At 48.1% G+C, this 16,647-nt stretch overlaps 1 protein-coding gene across 5 annotated transcripts in view; it reads left to right on the top strand.

The window, feature by feature from the left end:
* Positions 1–16,647, top strand: part of Atp2b4 (ATPase plasma membrane Ca2+ transporting 4) — a 108,189-nt gene that overhangs the window by 73,907 nt on the left and 17,635 nt on the right. For all 5 annotated transcript variants that reach the window (XM_075988006.1, XM_075988009.1, XM_075988005.1 and 2 more), the window contains 7 exons: positions 1,994–2,208; positions 2,497–2,739; positions 3,943–4,184; positions 5,217–5,448; positions 7,564–7,743; positions 8,433–8,520; positions 10,340–10,446. In XM_075988006.1, coding sequence (XP_075844121.1) covers positions 1,994–2,208; positions 2,497–2,739; positions 3,943–4,184; positions 5,217–5,448; positions 7,564–7,743; positions 8,433–8,520; positions 10,340–10,446 — 1,307 coding nt within the window. The remainder of the gene's footprint in view (positions 1–1,993; positions 2,209–2,496; positions 2,740–3,942; positions 4,185–5,216; positions 5,449–7,563; positions 7,744–8,432; positions 8,521–10,339; positions 10,447–16,647) is intronic.

Here is a 16,647-nt window from a genome sequence, read left to right as displayed (position 1 = left end):
CCATGGCATGCAATCACGACCACCTTGTTAATGTATCAGGGGTGCTAATGAAGCGGTGGCCAGTCCACACCTGTAGCTGATTCACAGTCCCTTTAGAAGTGCAGTTTATTAGGAGAAAGGTCCTCAAGGCCATGATCCAGTGAGAGAAAGAGCTTTAGACAGAATCTCTGAACAAAGGAAAAAAGGCAATCTTCCAAGTTTAGAGGTCATGGCAGGAAGTTTGACACTATGCAGCTTAGTTTATTGTGGCATGCTTGATGAAGAGCCAGGTGCCATAACTGAGCGTGCTCAAGTCACGGACGTCTGCTTCTCCATTCCCTGCCCGGGGTGGGGTAGGAGCTGGGTCTCTGTGATGACGTGTCACCTGATCCCTTCAGGCTGTAGGATTTGGCCTTATAATAAGCAACGTCTATTAGGAGGAAGTCCACTAGCAGGCTCTGCTCCCCTTTTTTTGTTTGGTTGGGTTTGGGAGGTTTTTGTAGATCAAGCTGACCTGACCTCATGATTTTCCTGTCTCAGTTTCCCAAGAGCCGAGATTATAGGTGTATGCCACCTCTTATTTATGAATGAAGAGTTTAAATGAGGAAGTCAACCCATAGAGGCTTAACTAATCCAAGGGTATGAGTCAGGTTGGTGGCATGCTGAGAACAGCATGTATATCCTGGAACCACTGTTTTAGAGCCTTAGTTTTGTTAACACACACACACACACACACACACACGACCCACAACCTCTATCATTGTCCACAAGCAACAGAGAGTGGGGATAAGATTTTAATATAACTTTTTAAATCTATGATTTTAAAAACTATAGAAGCACCAGCTGTAATACTTGGAAGAGCAGGCCCTGCACCTTAACTGGGCAGCACAGTAGAGCCAACCCTGTTGGTGGAGATGTGGGTGAACCAGCCCTGAAGTCGTGAGCATGGGAGAGCTGTCCCCACTACTTGTCTGTCATGTGTTTGTGGTGCGGGGGAGCAGATGCACCCCCTTATTTCCCCACAACAGACAGGCAAGCTGACCCTCCCCGTTACCAGCTCCAGCACTGGGGAAAGTAGACCCTGTACCTCGCCTGGGCAGCACAGTAAAGTTGGCCCTGTCAGCGAAGGTGTAGGTGAGCCAGCCCTGAAGCTGTGAGCATGGGAGACCACATTACTCATCTGTCATGTGGTAACATGGGCTGGAGAGAGACGCCCTCCCCTCCCTGCCCACCCATGCCTGAGGAAGGTGGAAGAGCTGGCCTTAAGTTCCTAAGAGCAGGAGAGCTGTCCCTGCCCCCATCAGTTGCAGCACTCGGGAGAGTGGCCCCTCCATCTCAACTGGACAACACAGTAGAGCTGGCCCTGAAGGTGCAGGTGTGGAAGAACCGCCCCTGAAGATGTGAAAATGGGAGAACTGGCCCCGCCCCTTGCTCATCACTACAAAGGGTGAACTAGCCAGGGCCCAGCTGGAGAGCTCACCCTGGGAGCGAAGACAGGGGAAGGCTGGTGGGCTGGCCAACCCTTTAGCTACTCAGAGCTATGTGATGGCCCAGCACAACATCTACCCCATCTGTGATCTGCTGAGACGGGGGGGGGGGGGGGGGGGGAGGGGGTGTGATCCTGTGGACCCAGGGCTGCGGGATCTCCATGACTCAAGCAAGCAACAGGATGCCCAGAGATAGTCCCAGGGAGGGTCCAACATTAATGGTGTAGCAGAGAATAGGGGCCTTGGACCAGAGCAATGATTCTTTGCAGTGAACACCTGCATGCAAAGATGGATGGATAAATGTTTACTGTGTGACTCACTGTGTCACACTGCAGCTTCCATAATGACATTTTTCCCTTTCTCCCTTTTTTTAAATTTTTTTCTCTTAAATTTTATTGGGGATGGGGTGGGATCCGGGGGCATAATATGAAAGACACAAAGAATAAACAAAAAGAAAGTTTAAAAAAAAAAACATTGAAAGGATACAGCGGCTAACCCCTGCTCACGTGCCTTGTTGCCCTGGACAGGTCTGATCATGTCTGCGCTCACGGTTATCATCTTGATTCTATACTTTGTGGTTGACAATTTCGTGATACAGCGCAGAGCATGGCTACCCGAGTGTACTCCCGTCTACATCCAGTATTTCGTCAAGTTCTTCATCATCGGCGTCACTGTCTTAGTCGTGGCTGTGCCTGAGGGCCTGCCGCTGGCTGTCACCATCTCACTGGCCTACTCTGTGAAGGTGAGACAGAGACGGAAAGGGAGGGGCCCATGTGCCCTCAGTCAAAGGATAAGCTCTTCTGTCCTTCACACACGTTAGGTGGAAGTCTCTCACTCTAGGAAATGACTGTTCAGTTAGTTGTTTAATCAGACCAGTAGAATCTCAAAGCCTCACAAAACAGTACCATGCATTTTTTGTGTATGGCTAGGGCACAAAGTGAGAGGTCTGTTAGCTCGGACTTAGCCTTTGACCGATGCTTTGGAGAGCTCTGCTGGTCCTCTGTCAACTTCTTTCCCTTCTCTTTTGTAGAAAATGATGAAGGACAACAACTTGGTACGGCACTTGGATGCTTGTGAGACAATGGGCAACGCCACAGCCATTTGCTCTGATAAGACAGGAACACTGACCATGAACCGCATGACAGTGGTACAGGCTTACATTGGGAACACTCATTACCGCCAGATCCCGAGCCCTGACGCCTTACCACCCAAGGTTCTGGACCTCTTGGTCAATGGCATTTCTATTAACAGTGCTTATACTTCTAAGATTCTGGTAAGCTTTCCCATTGCCTGGGGACCTGGAATAGGTGACAGGGGGCCAATATTAGTTTTTCCAGAGAAAACTCTTCTGTCCTAGTTCCTTTTCTATGGTTGTGGTAAACACCATGACCAAGGCAACTTATAGAAGAGTTTATTGGGGGCTTACAGTTTCTGAGGGTTTGAGCCCATGACTACCATGGCAGGGAACATGGCAGCAAGCAGAGCATGGGAGCAGTAGCTGAAGGCTCACATCTCAGTCCACATACAGGAGGCAGAGAGCACACTGGGGATGATATCAGGTTTTGAAAGCCCCTAGATACACACTTCCTCCAATAAGGCCTCCCCGTCTAATCTTTCCCAACGATTTTGCCAGCTGAGGACCAAGTGTCCCAATCTGTCAGCCTCTTGGAGCCTTTGCCACTCAGATCACCACATCTTTATTATATTCCATCTGACTGCCATTCCACATTCTGTTTCTTACTCTTGGCCAAATGTGTGCATCACAAACCTATGGCAGTGACTCCAGGAAGGAACCTCATGCCCACTGCAGACTGGCACTTGTCCAGAATTAATTACTCACTTTCCAGAAACAGAGAGAGAACATTTGAATAAGACTTCCAGAGGGTGAGGTGTTGTCAGAGGTTTCTGTCCCACCCGGTCCTACAGCCATTCATTCCCAAAGAAACGCACAGAGGCCTACATTAATTATAAACTGGTTGGCCTATTAGCTCAGGCTTTCTTATTAACGAATTCTTACATCTTACACTAACCCATAATTCTTGTCTGTGTTTAGCCACATGGCTTGGTACCTTTTATCAGCAAGGCATTCTCATCTTGCTTCCTCTGTGTCTGGGTGATGATTTCAGACTGAGCCTTCTCTCTTCCCAGAATTTTTCTCTTCTGGTCACCCTGTCTATACTTCCTGCCTGGTTGCCCCACCTAAACTTCCTGTGTGGCTACTGACCAATCAGCATTTTATTAAGCCAATACAAGTGACAAATCTTCACAGGGTATAAGACCCACAGCAGTGAGACACCTCATTACCATAGAGCAACTATAAGAGCCCAATACCTCTATGGCTGTAAGTCAGGGTTACAAAAACAACTGCTGCCTCCCCTGTGGCACAGGTATGCCTGCCCAGGTCCTCTTTCTGGTCCAGATATCTACTCATTAGTTCCATGCTTGTTTTTGTTTCTGTTTTTCTTTTCTCTCTCAGCCTCCAGAAAAGGAGGGAGGCATACCCCGGCAGGTAGGCAACAAGACAGAGTGTGCCCTGCTGGGCTTTGTCACAGATCTGAAGCATGATTACCAAGCAGTTCGCAATGAGGTGCCCGAGGAGAAGCTCTTCAAAGTGTACACCTTCAACTCAGTGCGCAAGTCCATGAGCACCATCATCAGGAAGCCAGGAGGGGGCTTCCGCATGTTCAGCAAAGGCGCCTCTGAGATAATGCTGCGCAAGTGAGCCCCTCCCCCTACTTTCCCCTTTGAGACCCCCCTTAGGAAGGTCTGAAGGATGAATGACCCTCCAACCAGGTTGTGACATTTGAGCTTTTCCTCAGGACAGGCTTGGCTTTTAAAAACCTTGCGGACTCCTTTTATTTAATTCTCGCGGCTCAGCAAGGCGGGTACTATTTTGACCCATTTTGCAGATGAGAAAATATGCTCAGTGAAGTTGCAAAGCTTGCTGATAGAGAGAACAGCTAACAGTGCCACAGCCAGCATTCACCTGGAGCAGTCTCCTAGTGAGTTCATGGAGGTGGTCAGAATGTTCCCCATCTCACTGGGCTTGAAGGAGTCGGTGAGCGTAAGAAGCCTTGCACACACTAAGAGCTGCTTCTCTGTGCCTCTCTCTCTCGTTCTTAATTCCGATTACACTTGTATACTAAGTATACAAGTAGCTAAGCTACCTAGCGGTTGTTACAACCAACCCAATAAGTATATAGCCAGCAGGGGTGATACACACCTGTGACCCAAAAACTAGGGAGGCTAAGGCAGGAGGGTTACTAGTTCAGGGTCATATTTAAGGTTCTCTGTCTCAAAAACAAAACAACAAAATAAATAAATGAATGAATGAATGAATGGCTGGGCGTGATTTTGCCTGCCTTTAATCCCAGCACTCAGGAGGCAGAGGCAGAAGGATATCTGTGAGTTCAAAACCAGCCTGGTCTGCATAGCAAGTTCCAGTAAAGTCAGGATGGGAGACCCTGTTCAGAAGCTCGAGGTCAATCCATATAGCAAGTTTGAGGCTAGCCTGAGCTACATGAGAATCTTCACTCATGTAGTGTGGAGAAAGGTGGGGGAAAAGGAGAGAGAGAGAGAGAGAGAGAGAGAGAGAGAGAGAGAGAGAGAGAGAGAGAGAGAGAGACTCAACTGGGTGACAGATGAAAGATGTGTCTCTAGGAATAGTCCAGAATCACCATAGTGCCTGTGGTTGCTGGAGCACGTCAAGTGGGCTGGCAGACACTGATTTCTGACTGTGCATCTCCCCAGGTGTAATCGAATCCTGGACAAGAACGGCGAAACCACTGCATTTAGAAGTAAGGACAGAGACGATATGGCACACAACGTCATTGAGCCCATGGCCAATGAAGGACTCCGGACTATCTGCATAGCTTACCGAGATTTCGATGACGCGGAGCCCTCATGGGACAATGAGAATGAAATCCTCACTGAGCTGACTTGCATTGCCGTGGTGGGCATTGAGGACCCTGTGCGCCCAGAGGTAAGAAAAAGGGCAAGAACACAGAGATCACCGGTCAGGGTACAGATGCAGCGTAAGCTAAGGAGCTCCCTTGGAGTCACAGAAGGCAGGGGCAGATTTGCCTAACCACTTGTCACTTCCAAAGACAGACAACTCTCGGATACCTGCTTCCCGCATCCACTGTGGAATGCCAAGGCAGTAGAAGGCAGCTTCCCTAGGGTCCGTGCTATCTGAGGGGCAGGCAGTGGCGATTTATTGGATTTCTTACTTGGTACTTGGGAATAGTCAGGGGCATAATTAAATAGAAGGCATCTTACTCTTTTGCCACTTTCTTTCAGCGACATAGTCTTTTTGGGCAATCTCTGTGTGCAGAACACTGTTCTAGGCATGAGGGATTCAAAAAGGCCAAAAAACTCAGATGGACTAGTTCTTGTCAAGGCCAAGATGGTGACGGTATCCTGCTGCTACAATGAGTGTGTAGTGGCATTTTTTTCGAATTCCTTTCTTTATTAAGGGTCATCAAGCTGTATAGGGTTTGCCCACCTGTTCTGCTGTTGACTGGGACAGCAGAGTCCACCACTTCTGCATTGGCTTACCTTCCACAGTCGAGCAGAGCTGGGGAAGGGAGCTTGGGGGAAGGGTAGGAGCTGAATCCCAGCGTGCAATGTCAAAGCCCTAGGCTGGGGTGAGTCCTTCGCCTTCACCTTCCTTTAGGGAAGTGAGGGTTGCAGGGCAGAGCTCTCCTACTGGGATAGAGCTGACTGAGGTCACAGCCCTGCCCTGCCAGTCCCTCGTGCAGGTGGTGGGAGTACAAGAGCAGCAGAAGGGCCCAGGAAAGCTCCAAACTCCCAAGTGCCCATCCTAAAAGTTGAAGAGGGTAGTACAGAATTTTCATCCTGTTCCTGCAATTTAGAGACCTCCCATCTGAGTGTCAGAAGATAGTGTGAGGGGAGCCAGGCAACACTCCGAGAAGCCTTCCTATGGCAGGCAGATGGTTGGCAGGGCAGTGTTGCCTCCATCTTGGAGCATGAGGACCCTCTTCTGCCTTGTCTATATCTTGTGCACTTAAGGGGGGCAGCTCGTCCTCTGAGCCCTCCTCTGCATGGGCTCCGGATGTCTTGATGCTAGCTGCCCATCTTCCCAGGGGCAGCCTGGTGAAGTGAAAGGGAGCCTAGGGCTCTGCGCCAGGATCTGTGATGCCCCCATAGCACCTCTGGAATCCCCCATACAGGGCAGTGGTCTCGGGTGCTCCAGGCTGGGGCGTAGCACAGGGATAGCTGGCAGACCAGGGGATAGGTTGGGAGCCCTGAGTGTCCTCTCCCCGCTCTTCAGGGGCACTCTCTCCACTCTCATTACTTTCCTGGCGGTGCCACACATGTCTCTCGGGCTCAGCCTGGGTCTGCCCTTGTGGAGCTGGTGCACTTGGAGGGCATGAAGGCTCATCTCGGTGGACGCGTACTCTGACAGCACCGGGCTCTGCAGCTGTCCTTCCCACACATTGTTCCTGGGGCTGGCTGTCCTGGCATCTACTTCAGAGCCTGTCGTGGTGCTGGGAACCCAGCCTTGGGGGGCCTGTCCAGGTTGCAGCGGGAGCCCTGTGCCTGGAGCCCTGCAGGTCTCTAGACAGTGGGGGTCCCCAGCAGGAGTGTAGTGGTGTTTTTTGTTTCTATGCAAGTAGTGTGGCTACTGGGATTAAAGGTGTGTGTTACCACTGCCTGGTCTGTAAGGCTGACCAGTAGAGCTCTTTTGCTCTCTGATCTTCAGGCAAGCTTTATTTATTAAAATACAAATGAAGCGCCACTACACTCGTGAATTGGAGCCTGGACCAGGTGGGCAGAGAGTAGTTCAAACTGTTTCAGGGAAGAACAGTTGGCCACATCACCAGGGAGCCTGGAGGATAGGGAGGCACAAGTGTTCACATCTGGCTCCCAAAGCAAATTCCCCTTCAACCTGAGATCATGAGTGAATTTTAAATGCCCACTGTGGGATGGACAGAAGCAAGGGGGTACTGAGCACTGTAACAGTGACCGGCCATTGCCTCTGTCCTGTCTTCAGGGAAGCGAGAGCTGGGCCAGGGTAGTGGGCCATTCATCTTCAATCTCATGACCACTTTTCTTTTTTCTTCACTCTGCTCAGGTACCAAAAGCAATTAGCAAATGCAGACGGGCTGGCATTACTGTCAGAATGGTGACAGGTGATAACGTCAACACGGCACGGGCCATTGCCACCAAATGTGGCATTCTGACCCCCGGAGATGACTTCTTGTGCTTAGAAGGCAAAGAATTCAACAGGCTTATCCGCAATGAGAAGGGCGAGGTAGGCCCCCAGAGGGAGCAGCCAGGCCGCCACTTACAAGGGAATGGCTGGTTCTAGTGTGCAGTGTCTGGGGCTAGTGGGAGCAAGTGGGTGGCTTCTAAACTGGAGTCTAGTCATAGTGAAACAGCCCTTCCCACCACAGCTGCGTGGGTGGTGAGTGGTGAGTTGTCTCATCTCCATTCAATTACCTGTGGGTGCAGAGTCACTAACTTCATTATCTTTCTGCTTTTAAACTCATAGAATGATCTTTGTGCTGCTTTCCCCCCACCCTACCCCTCCAGTGTCAGTGCCCTGTGGCTGTGGGTGGCACAGGCTTGTGCTTGGATTCAGTTCGGGAATGGAATAGATTCAAACTTCCAGGTCTACAAGGACTCATACCTAAGACCCCAGCAGCTCCTTGGAAGCCCCTGAGCAAGCTGTTAACCCTGACCTCCTCCTATAATGGACTAAGAAATAAGGATTGGGATCCCAGAAAGGAAGTTGGAAGGGAAAAGGAAAAAAGGGCCTGCATGGTCAGCCATCAGTGAAGCCATATTGGTTGTTCCATCTCCCCAGAGGCCAGGAACTAAGGGTTCCTCCAGGACTATGAAGTTCTGGCACTCTTGGAAGCTGGGAGGATGTGAAGGGGTAAGACTTCACTGAGCAGCGGCTCTGAGTGTGACTGATCCAGGTGCCTCTGGTATTGGCAGGTGGAACAAGAGAAGCTGGATAAGATCTGGCCCAAGCTTCGGGTGCTGGCACGATCATCCCCCACGGACAAGCACACCCTGGTGAAAGGTGAGGTCAGCCTGTGCATGTGCTTGCCATAGATGCTGGCAGTCCAAGGGAAAGACAGATAAAGAGCCATCCTTGGCCATGCTGGAGATGTGGCCAGTAGCAGAAAACTTGCTTAGGATGTCCAAGGCCCTGAGTTCAATTCCCAACACCCCTACACCCCCCAAAAAAGAACAGAAAGGCTTACCTATTGAAGAGTTAGACATAGAGATGTACACTTATAGGAGTTGGAGTCAGAAGGATCCAAAGTTTAAGGTCATCTTTGGCTACACAGTGAGTTTGAGGCTAGCCTGAACTGTAGGACCTTGTCTCAAACAAAAAGAGACTTTAGTCAAAGTTCTCTCCTGTCCCCAGGAAGGCAGTCCCAGGAGAGGTTCCAGGCTAAAAGGTAAACATTGAATTTAGCAAATGTCTGAGCCCCTGGCAAGTATGTGATACAATAGAGTTGAGATTTTTGGTTTGGAATTTTAGTAGAGTTTGGGGGGGTGGGGGTTCTTTCTTTGTTGTTGTTATCATTGTCTAAACCAAGATACCTCTTTGTAATATTTGACTTTTGTGTTAGTTAGTTAGTTAGTTAGTTAGTTAGTTAGTTAGTTAGTTAGTTAGTTTTTTGAGACAGGGTTTCTCTGTGTAGCAGCCCTGGCTGTCCTGGAACTAGCTCTGTAGACCAGGCTGGCCTCAAACTCACAGAGATCCGCCTGCCTCTGCCTCACGAGTGCTGGGATTAAAGGCGTGCGCCACCACACCCGACTTTGGGATATTTGACTTATAAAAGCACCGACTAAGAGACTCTGGTACTCATGGGCTCACATGTGAAGAGCATGCACTGAACATGCTCTATGTGGAAGGCGAATCCCCTGTGATTCACACAGACAAACACCACCACAGGGCTCTTGTTTTCTCGGGTGAGGCATTTTGTGATTTCCCCTGGCGGCCACCATCTGGGGACAAGGCAGGAGGTTGTTGAGACAGGTTTTCATGTAACCCAGACTGGCCTCAAACTCCCTATATAGCTGAAGATGACCGAGAACTCCTAATCCTTCTGTCTTTGCTGCCCAGATACTGAGGTTCAGGGATGGACCATCACAGCTGTCTAGAGCTGGGGGGCAGGGATGTCAGTCCCTCGCTAGTAGGGTGAGGTGGTACACTGAAACCCAGATGTCTGTCTTCAAAGCCATCTCATGCTTTCCCAACAACCTAGCTGCTGTGTAAGGCTCTGGATGAAGACTGCCTTTCTCAGCTCGAGGTGACCTTGGTGAATCAATTGCCCTTGGATGGTTACTGTAGACCCGGCAGTAGAGAAAGAGTAGAGGTGGAATGATAGAGATGGGGGAGGAGACCGAAAGTGTCCCTTTCATAGGAAACAGTACTTGCCACATGACCTCTGTCCTGAGAGTTTCCAGTGCTGTGAAGAGACATCATGACCACATACACTCTTATGAAAAAAAAAAATTATGGTGGCTCGCTTACAGTTCAGAGGTTCAGTCCATTATCATCATGGTGGGACATGATGGCATGCAGGCAGACATGGTGCTGGAGAGGTAGCCTGGAGTAGCCAGAGGGAGCCTACATCTTGCAGGTAACTGAAAGTGGTGTCTGATGCTGGGAGTAGCTTGAACATAGGAAACCTAAAAGCCCACCCCCACAGTGACACACTTCCTCCAACAAGGTCCCACCTCCTAATTGTGCCACTCCCTTTGGGGGCCACTTTCTTTCAAACCGCCACAACCTCAGGCTGCGTGTGTGTGTGTGTGTGTGTGTGTGTGTGTGTGTGTGTGTGTGTGTGTGTGTGTTGACTGCTGTGTGTGTCTCTTTTTCCCAGGTATCATTGACAGCACGGTTGGGGAACAGCGACAGGTCGTGGCTGTCACCGGTGATGGGACAAATGATGGACCTGCTCTAAAGAAAGCAGATGTTGGCTTCGCCATGGTAAGCTCCCCAGGGTGACCCATCAGGAGCCAGGACAGGCTTCTGCCTCCTATTCCTTCACATCCTGCCTGCACCCTTCTTCCTGCCTCCATCTCTCCTACCTACGTGGCCAACAATGTGTGTGGAAAACACATGGCGGCCATCGGGGACATCACAAAGTGCCTCACCCGGGGAAACAAGAGCACTGTGGTGCTGTTTGCCTGTGCAAATCACGGGAGATTCGGCTTCCACACAGAGCATGTTCAGTGCATACTCTGCACATGCAAGCCCATGAGTATTAGAACCTTGTGGCAAGTTCTTTTATAACTCAAACCTCCCAAAGAGACATCTTGCTTCAGTAAGGTCAATGGGTGCTGAAGTGTTTGAGGTTTGGTTTGGTTTGGTTTGAGGGTTTTTTGGCGGTGGTGATTGTAGGGCCTATTCCTACATTGTCAGGTGGTCAGAGAATTCTGAGCGATCTACAAGGCGCAGTTTGCACCTGCCTCACAGAAGATGGTCACCTGGCTCTTTGATATAAAAACCTGACTTTTTATCAAAACCTGACTTGACTATCAAAACATTTTTGATAGTAAAAGTCATCCTACCAAGTGATCGGGATATGCTAATGTCATTCTGCTTCTTCTATTGTAAATTAGGAGGTTGCCTGGGGAAGAGGTGTTTTCAGTAGCCATGCTAAAACAGGCAGAGGCAGGACAATGACCTAAGTCACCACCCCCCAGGAAGTTTGTGTTACCTGCCCCCCTTAATTTACCTTGATATAAAAGCCATTTGGAAAATAAACGCAGGTGAATTTTGAGGATGTGGTTTCAGGATTTGAATAATCCCTGACAACTCCCTCCCGATGCTGTCGTGTGAACTGTGCCTCATTTATTCCCACACCTCCACTCTGGTATAAGAAATGATTTATGTCCAGGCTGGTCCCCGACAGGTGATGGAGGCTTGACGGTTGTCGCAACAACCATTGGTTCTGACCTGCAGAGAAGCTTGGAAGTCCCCAGAGTACAAAGTGCATCCTCACATTCAAGGAGCTTATTGCTCCCAGACTCTCATCCAAGTCCACTGTGGTTGGGATCTAAGTGGAAGGGAATTTAGAGAGGTAGGTGTGAATGTGCGCGTGTGCGCACATGCGTGTGCGTGCCAGGGTCATATTAGCCAGGTTTGGAGATGCACATTTGAAGTGTCGAAGCAGGAGGATCTCAGGTTCAAGACCAGCCTGGTCTATATAGGTAGTTCCAGACCAGCTTGGACAGTAAGGCACTATCTCAAAAAGAAAGAAAAGAGCCTATCTTTATGGAGCTCTTTTTGTGTAGTTACGTGTGTGTGTGTGTGTGTGTGTGTGTGTGTGTGTGAGCATATTCACTAGTATACTGATGCCCATGCAGGCCAGAGACAGTTGTGAGCCACCCAGTATGGGAGCTGGGATTCAAGCTCTGGTCCTCTAGAAGGGCAGTGCATGCTCTTAACCACCAAGCATTTCTCTAGCTCCTAGGTAGCTCAAAAAAAAAAAAACAACAAACAAACCAAACACAGTTTTAATTCTAAGAAATGTCAAAAGCATGCCTAAGAAGTTAGTGTCATGTAATGAACCCCCATGGGCGTGCTCCTCTGCCTCAGTAATGATTGTGGCCCATCTTCTTCACAGACCACGTTCTCTATCCAGGTGAATTCTCTTGTCATTTGTAGTCATCACATTTGAATAATCTCTAAATAATGCAAATTTAATGTGTGTAAAGAATTATAATAGCCGGGCGATGGTGGCGCACGCCTTTAATCCCAGCACTCGAGAGGCAGAGGCAGGCGGATCTCTGTGAGTTAGAGACCAGCCTGGTCTACAGAGCTAGTTCCAGGACAGGCTCCAAAGCCACAGAGAAACCCTGTCTCGAAAAAAAAAAAACCCAAAACAAAAGAATTATAATAGAATTTCTCATTTAAAAGAAAAAGTGATGGGACTGGAGAAATGACTCAGAGGTTAAGAGCTCTTCCAGAGGCCCTGAGTTCAATTCCCAGCAACCACATGGTGGCTCACAACCGTCTGTAATGAGATCTGGTGCTCTCTTCTGGCCTGCCGGCATACACACAGACAGAACACTATACACAATAAATAAATAAATCTAAAAAAAAAAAAAACAATGTAGGGATAAGCCCCGCCCCTTAGGAGACGTGTTCGCCTCGGGCTAATGTTTACCTATAAATCTCACTTCTGCTTTCCTGGTCTCGGCAGGAACGGTGGTTCTGTAAGTCTATTTCTCCATTAAAGCTATATATATATATATATATATATATATATATATATATATTTTTTTACAATCTGTCTGCATTCGACGCCGTTACAAAACAAGGGCTGCAGAGATGGCTCAGAGGTTAAGAGCACTGGCTGCTCTTCTAGAGGTCTTGAGTTCAATTCCCAGCAATCATATGTTGGCTCACAGCCATCTGCAATGAGATCTGGTGCCCTCTTCTGGCCTGCAGGCACACATGGAGGGAGAATGTTGCATAACAATAAATAAATAAGTAAATAAATAAATAAATCTTTTTAAAAAATGACAATTTCTTACTATTGCCAAATTCTAGTCAGTGTTTAAATTCCCCCACTGACTCATAAATGTTTTGATGCTTTATCTGTCCAAATCAGAATCCAAATAGTATCCACATATTATAGCTGTCTGAAGCATCCATGGAGTGTCAGAATCCACAGCAGTGGCTCTCAAAGTGTATCCTATATGGGCCTGGAGAGACAGTTCACTGGCAAAGAGCACTGTCTGCTCTAACAGAGGATGAAGGCCCAATTCCTAGCACCCACAAAGCAATTCACAACAATCTGTAACTCCAGTTCCAGGGGATCTGACTCACTCTCTGGCAGGCACCAGGCACACCTGTGGTGCATATACCACTATGCAGGCAAAACACCCACACACATAAAATGATACAGTTTTAAAACTGTATCCCAACTTCCAATGCACTAGCAGTTACCTGGAAACCTAAGGAAATGTCAACTCTCAGGCATCACCCCAGTCTGCTGAACCAGACGGCCTGGAGTTGGGGGTCCTAATGTGCCCTCATGTTTGAGGACCACTGGTTTGATTTCAGCCTGTGTCCCAAAGAAGGAATGTGGAACCTGGCCTATGTACTCTGTGCACACATGGCTGCATTTGTTATAGATGTATGCTGAGGATACAGTTGTTTTTTTTAAATGATTTATTTAATTTTTATGTGCATTGGTATCAGGGTGTCAGATTCCTTGGAACTTGAGTTACAGATAGTTGTGAGCTAGCATGTGGGTGCTGGGAATTGAACTCAGGACCTCTGGAAGAATAGCCAGTGCTCTCAACCGCTGAGCCATCTCTCCAGTCCCCTGAGGATACAGTTAGATCCCAAGAGAAAGAGATGCTGGCAGAATCCAGAGGAACCCACATCCAGCCTCCCTGTGCTCCCCCTGCCACTAGGGGTCCATTCTTCCGTACTTGCCACACGTCAGCAGTGTGTATGATGCCTCTGACAGGGAGGTCCCCCAGCTCTTACTAATACTGGCCTTTGGGGAACTTTCTAACACATACCAAAATCCCAGACTCCCTAAAGGGAAGTGGAAGCCAGATGATTTCAGCACATTCTGCCAAGTGTCTGTGGGCTCCATGCAGCCGGGAATAGCCATGAATGCGGCCCAGCACAAAACTGTAAAACATACTCTACATATCATGAGATTGGGGGGAGGGGATGTATGTGGTGTTCGTTGTTGTTGTTGTAACTCCATCGCACCCTTTTAGAGTAAGAACTTGGTAGGTGACAGTGTTGTCACAATGTAAAAGGTCGGACACACCCGACTGTGTGTGAGTGAGCTACCTCATCTCAGTTATTAAATGCTGGCCAGAGTTTTCTGAGAGCCAAGTTCCCAGGAGCCAGCCCTTGCAAGTGGGCATTTCTTAGGATGGCAGCCTCAGGGCCACGCACAGTTCCCTTCCACTTTAGTCCTCGTGGTTTTGTGTTGAAGGAACTGGGTCTATTGTCTGCACAGATGGTTCCGTAGCACGAATGTGCTCACTGTGTTCCTTTTCCTACAGTCTCCTGTAACGCGGATATTGTTTGGGCCCTTGGCATTGATTTGAGTGGGGTTTTATGTTTTGTTTGCGTCACTCTGGCCTCTGTGTGTGAATGTGTCTGTGGACCCGCCAAGATACGGGCTTGGCGGTCAGAGAACAGCTTTGGAAAGTTGGTTTTCTTCCTCTGTGGGATGCTAGGATCAAACTCAAGTCATCAGGTTTGCATAACAAGGACTTCTTATGAGATGGGGCTTACTATGTACCTGATTGGCCTGGAACTGGCTACTTCTGTCTTAGGTACTGGGATTAAAGGTGTCCTGCCCTGCCACATCTGGTTTGATTTTTGGTTTTTGCTTTGTTTCTTTGGGGTTTTTTTGTCTTCCCCCCCCCCCCATTTTGGGTTTTGAGACATAGTCTGGCCTTCCCCTCAGTCTGTAGCCAAGGCTATCCTCATACTTGAAGCAGTCCTCCTGCCTCAGCCTTCTGGGGGCCGGAATCCTCAAGGATGCACCACTATGTACACTATGTATACTTGTACACATATACGCTAGGTATAAACCACTCTGTCTGGTGGTCCTATGTCTCCTTGGAGATTGTGAAATGACAGTATTCTCAATTTATTTATTATGAACTTGAATAGTTACACAAAGCGAGATTTCCCTCCACCTCTGTCCGTACTCTGTGGTTCAGGCCCCACATGAAAGGCATTTTAAATTCTTGATTCTTTTCCTTTCCTTACCACCAATGGCTTGTTTTTATTTTTTTTTAAGTATTATTACAAACACATGATTTTCCCCCCAGTACTGGGATTAAACCAACAGCCTCAAACATATCAAAGGAATGTCCTACCACTGAGGTACACCTCAGCCCAAACAAGGGAACGTGGATATATATTTGATGTGTTTCAATGCATTGTTCTTGTTTTAGTCTTGATGCTCAAACTGACCCTTAATTAGCCAGGAGGAGCCTCTTCAGTGTCTCTGAGTCCTTTTAATGTAACCCTGGGTGTCTTTTTATCGCTTTCTTGGTTTCTTGCCCAATCAGACACTGCAGAGAGATTGGGACTATTTTTCATTTATTTATTTCGGTTTTTCAAGGCAAGGATTCTCTGTGTAGCCCTGACTGTTCTGGAACTGACTCTGTAGACTGGGCTGGCCTCGAACTCACAGAGATCCACCTGTCTCTGCCTCATGAGCACTGGGGTTAAAGGTCTGTGCCACCACCAACCAGCTGGACCTATTTCTTATCTCGGATCTGACACTGTGCGTTTCTTCAGTGTGCCCTGCCTCATTTTAGTTACACGCCACATTAGGGAACATGAGCAGAGCATGAAGGTGCGTCTTCCCTCTGAGCGCACACCATCTCTGTAACCAAGCTAAGAGATGACCTTTCAAAGCCTAGCTTGGTTTCTACATCTGTTTTTAAGATTAAATGCATCCTAAATCAGTGTTCATGTTTCTCACTCAAATTTAAAATTCTGAAATGCTCACCTCCTAATTTATTTCTAGTTCTCTGCTTTGTTTCTACCTTCCCTGATTCTATATTTGTAGTTCTTAAGATAAAAACTACAATTCCTAATGTTTTTAATGTAATTATTGTCAGTAAGTTTTGAGCAGAAAGCTTACCTGAGAGCAGGTTGGAACATGAATCCAGGGTTACTGTGAAGACATGGACTGTCGGCCTAGAAAGTTTCCAGCCATTGACATAGCTATTCAAAAATCCTTCATGGGTCCCCAGTGACAGGGTTCTGAACAAGGACAGAACATTGTATGCTACAAGACCACTTTTCCTAGAACAAAGTGCACAGTTTCGGAAAGGTGCTGGGGAGACATGGACGTTAGTCTTGTTTGTGTAAAAAAACAAAGGAATTTGGAGGTAGAATAGATAGGACTTGCCCCCACCCTTTCAATTCTAAGGTTGAGGGAGTGGTAGGGTAGGGAGAAAGGACTTCTAAAAGATGTCTAATTCCTCATCTGGGGCAGCAGTCAGTCGATGATGTCAGACTCCAACTGTGTAATAGTCTCTTCTAATAGTGAGCAGCCATGGACCCAGGTGCCCCGGTGGCTTACCTCTTCCCACACATCAACTCCATGTGTACTAGAGGATGATGGCCCTTCTCTTGCTCACTTTAGGGAATCTTCTCCATAGAGCAGCAGGAAAGTGTTTT

This window comes from Microtus pennsylvanicus, chromosome 10 (assembly GCF_037038515.1).
Source record: "Microtus pennsylvanicus isolate mMicPen1 chromosome 10, mMicPen1.hap1, whole genome shotgun sequence".
NCBI classification, from domain to species: domain Eukaryota; kingdom Metazoa; phylum Chordata; class Mammalia; order Rodentia; family Cricetidae; genus Microtus; species Microtus pennsylvanicus.
The sequence above is the reverse complement of the archived record's forward strand: the minus strand, read 5'-3'. Positions and strand labels throughout refer to the sequence as shown.